This window comes from Cornus florida, unplaced genomic scaffold (genome assembly GCF_030987335.1).
Source record: "Cornus florida cultivar Cherokee Brave unplaced genomic scaffold, ASM3098733v1 CherokeeBrave_3.0.0_Hap2_scaffold_273, whole genome shotgun sequence".
Taxonomy (NCBI): Eukaryota; Viridiplantae; Streptophyta; class Magnoliopsida; order Cornales; family Cornaceae; genus Cornus; species Cornus florida.
In genome coordinates, this window is record NW_026775775.1 from 18,233 (window position 1) to 22,500 (window position 4,268).

Below are 4,268 nucleotides of genomic sequence, written 5' to 3' on the forward strand. Positions count from 1 at the left end.
CGAAGTCCAATCCCTTGCTTGTTGGGTACTCAAAAATCGATGAAGATTTGGTTGTTCGAGAGCGCCTAAGCTTCGACAAGAGAGTCGGATCTGTTCAATTCCACATGGCAGCACCATTGCCACTGGGGTATAGGAGACAAATGTTGATTCGAAAATGACTTTACTTAAAGAAAGAGTCAAGCAGGGAAGGGGGATAACGCATTTGTCCCACCAATGAGTTTTCTCTATTCTTTTTTTGGAACAGGAGTACCACAAATAGAATTCCACTTATGCCGGAGGTTCGGCTCTCCTTTTTAATAATCGATGCTACCTAAGCGATTCTGAAAGATTAGATTTGAGAGGAAGTGTAGTTTTAGTAATATAGTCTAGCTCCGCCCCCTTGCATCCCTCTATGGCTTTCATTTGACGAGTGGGCCTTACCAACCAAAGCTTATGACGCCGGAGGTGAAATCTTCTAGTTCTCCCCGAAGCAAAGAAGGAGCGTCCAAATTCACCCTAAAATCAGGTGTGCGAGGCAAACAGGGGACCCTTTCGATACGTAGGAAATCTCGCTTGAACATTGGGAATAGGGGAAGTTCCGAAGCGATTGACCGCGCAGTGTGTAAGCCTCTGGCGTCTGCCATCTCTCAAAAAAGCTATTATGAATAGGGCCAATATGAGTTCTTGCTTATTTCGATGTCTCTTTTACTTGCATTTTAGGGGGCGATATCCCAATCCATTCTTCTTTCCTCCGTGAAGGGAGACTGAACCAACCTGGTATGGTAGTTAGTTACCTGCGGCACTCTCTTCTTCATGGTCAGGGCAGGTTTAAACCAATCAATATGTTTAACCTCTTTAGAAAAGCCCTAAAGGAAAGGCCCCGGCACTGCAAAAACAAGATCAAGAACATTGGCCGCTTATAAGTTGGTTCCTCTCATGATCAGGCGCCACTTGATGGTGAGCAAATTCAAGGGCGAAAGGGCGCTTATGATGGCCAACCAAGGCCTCTGTAAATAGGGGAACCACTAACGCAAGCATGCTTTGGGAATTCAGCATCGAGATACTCTTGCCCGACTCCTGTCCGCCCTTTCGTTGATTCATTCTGGAAATAGAAATGGAAAAGTCTTCACAAAAACAAGGTCAGACAATTTCGTGAGACAGTTCCTAATATTTTATTTTCTAAGCTTGTAACGAAGTCCTCAGACAGGAGCAGATTATTAACTGATTTACGACGGGACAGCCACTTCTACGTGATCAGGTTGAAGCCTATAATTTGCTAACATTCCAAGCTTGCTTTTAAACCTCGTCCGTCAGGAAGGTGGTCAGGCAAGTGAAGCGAAAACGTCCATTACTGAAGCAACCACAACAGCTGTCTAATCTGGTGCTTATGTGAAATCTGATCTTTATCAGCCAACTTTGAGATAATTAATAGCCTGTGCTTTCTTGGGCCATCTTAGCTTGTGTAATATGTAGAGCCTTGGTCCCATCTTTCGTGAACAATCACCTTCTCCGTGGAAAGAAGCTTCGTTTGACCCTTCACTTTCGTAGCCTGGAGCTGACCTTTAGAGAGACATCACGAACTGACTCAAAGAAAAAAGCAAGAAGTGAACCTGGCCGACCCATTAGTAGATGAAGCAGTCTTATATCTTGGTGATGTTTCCGAAACATCTGAAACAAAAGAAATCGCTTATTACACATCGATTCTTTATTTGGCTTCACTACTAGAGCGATGAAGGAAATGTCGTTGTATCTGCCTCGTCCATCTATTAGTAGTCGCTACAGCTTCATGGACTACATAGGCTTACCCGCCCCAAGCACCCGCAATGCTCGTCACTAAACTCTTCTCTAATGATGCATTCCATCATGTTCAGTTCTTCTTTATAAATAGCTTTGAGTTTGACCGATCATATTATCATATAGAAACATAGGTGTTCCCAGCTTCCAAAAGTCAGAGAGAAAAGGTCAAGAAATCGGACTACTTTGAATAGAGATTCCGTTGTCATTGGACTAGAAAACAAGAGTCACATAGGTCAATCAATATTGACCAAAAGCTCGACTGACAGTTAGGAATAATGGTTTCATAGAATGGAAGCGAAGTTATGAGAGTCAGTGTCATTTGTGCCGTTCTCTTTGATCAGTGATTCCTATCCCCTTTGGTCGAGCTATCCTACCCCAGGAACTTTCGGTGCCAAATAGGGTCTTTGCTTAATCAGTCTTTTGGGCTCGCCTGGAATGTGAGAAAAAGGTCACTATTTGATCACAGGCCAACTTCTTTCTATTCAAAAGGAAAGCCGAGAACTTTTCACAGATGATGACCCTCGCAAAGAGCTTGATTCTAGTCAGATTTGGAACATTTCCCACACCACTCATTTTGATAGCTTGGGATCGGGCGGACAGGGCAGGGGTGAACACTTGACGATGGGGAAGCCAACCCAAGGGTAACTCAACTCCGACAATAGATAGACTGGGAATAAGAAGCCAAGCATGGATTCCTTTTCTGAGCTTACGTGGCGACAGTTTTGAGTCAACTCCGATAGAGACACATCAGCTACGCAAGCAAGAATCTCAGTTCAAAAGAGCAGATTCAGTACACCCATGTTTCTGAATGTTCGACTTCTCAACTTCTCTCTTTGGTCACCTATATATACACTTGTTCGCGCAAACACTGAAAACGATGATTACAGCTTTCACTTTCTTAGGAGATGTTATTTCGTTTTGGGAAGCGTGATTGAAGTATATTTAAGACCCTCATTTTCACTCTGATTGATCCTGTCTCAGAAAGAACGATAGCTAGATGCTTTAATATTCACAAGTCGAACCTTTTTTTAGGGGAGCTCCTCGAAACCTTTGCTTGGAAGAGAGAGATGACACCCTTGCATACAAGGATTCACATTGTCTGCCAGACACGCCTACCCAATCTTCTCACTATCAGACTACCAGACACGATGGGTTGACGGATGGGTGAACAAACCTGCTTTGCTTAAGGCTTTGCCGTGGAACTAGCTCCACTAATTGTTGGTTTTACTTTGACCTGAGCGCTACCAGACCAGGAGTTTAGATTGACATCCATTAAAGATGGACTGGCCAGAGAAAGGCTTTTGAACTGAAGAAGGGAATAGCTTGTTTGTGAGGGTTGTTCGCTCGTAGACTTCTTAGCTCTTCGCTTGACTTCACTTCTAGCTCTAAGAAAAGCACTTTGGAAATTCTTTGACCCTCTCCTTAAGGAAATTGAGGTTGAGGACGAAAACACGGGGGTTTTTCGAAGTCGGCTAGACGAGCGACGGAAGGACGGGATCTTAGGGCTGACCCTCATAATCTCAGAGCGGAGGGAGAACAACTACTGGTGACTTCCTTTGTATCAACTTCCGGTGCAGGTCCAATTTCACAGTGCCGGTTGGATGCCAAGTATGGGAAAGGTCTTTCAAAAAGAAAGAATGCATCTGTGGTTCTCTGATCGCTAACCAATTGTAGAAGAGTTCGGTGGAGTTTGAAACAAAATAAAGAAAGCGCTGATCTAGGAGCTCCCGTGACCATAGGAAGTTAGCAGCGGAAGGGAAGCAAATCCACCAAGGAGGTTTTATCCTCATTACTATATACTCTATTTTGATACTCATTTTTGCATCTTGACTTTCACTGGATCCGGAACTGCAAACACCCGAAAGAACATTGGGCTGGGCTGCAATTAGCTACACAAGAGGTAGATGCCCAGCTTGCATTCTTGAATAGAAATCTATTCAAAAACAGACTTTTGGAATGCCTGTTTGGGACTGGGATCGTTATTTGGGTACGTTTGTGCTATTGTCTTAGTAGCGCTTTGGTCCATAAAAGATGAGCTACCTTTACTAATAATATGAATTGATGCGGGTGGTATGGCGGGAGAGCTCTCCTTGAAATAAGAAAGACGAGGGTTATTCACCATGAAAAACACAAATCAAGAAATGGACTTCTGCGGTGTCTAGGGAAAGGGAAGCGATCATCCCTCAGAACTCTATGGGTGAACAATCTTCTTTTCATATATACTTTCAAAAGAGTAATCTGCTGCTTAGAAGGCCAACAGTGGCAAGGCAAGGGCCAAGGCCAAGAAAAACCATTTCCTGATCGTCTCTTGAAAGTTAGCCCATATTATGCGAATGACTCAAATAATCCCAAAGTTGCCATTGCCCTTGATCTTGAGATGGGTGGCTCTATTCCCAACGGGATACGTAGATAGGCTAGAAGAGGAATCGATGCAGCAGCAAATACGAAAACCATTGACACAGGAGCTGCCTCATATTCACAAAGAAGAACGA

General features: G+C 43.8%; 1 protein-coding gene across 1 annotated transcript in view; it reads left to right on the top strand.

The window, feature by feature from the left end:
* The first annotated feature begins 432 nt into the window (after positions 1–432).
* The window catches only part of LOC132290824 (protein Ycf2-like), a 7,048-nt gene continuing 3,212 nt past the window's right edge, over positions 433–4,268 (top strand). The window contains exons 1-3 of the mRNA XM_059790156.1: positions 433–601; positions 700–805; positions 924–988. Coding sequence (XP_059646139.1) covers positions 433–601; positions 700–805; positions 924–988 — 340 coding nt within the window. The remainder of the gene's footprint in view (positions 602–699; positions 806–923; positions 989–4,268) is intronic.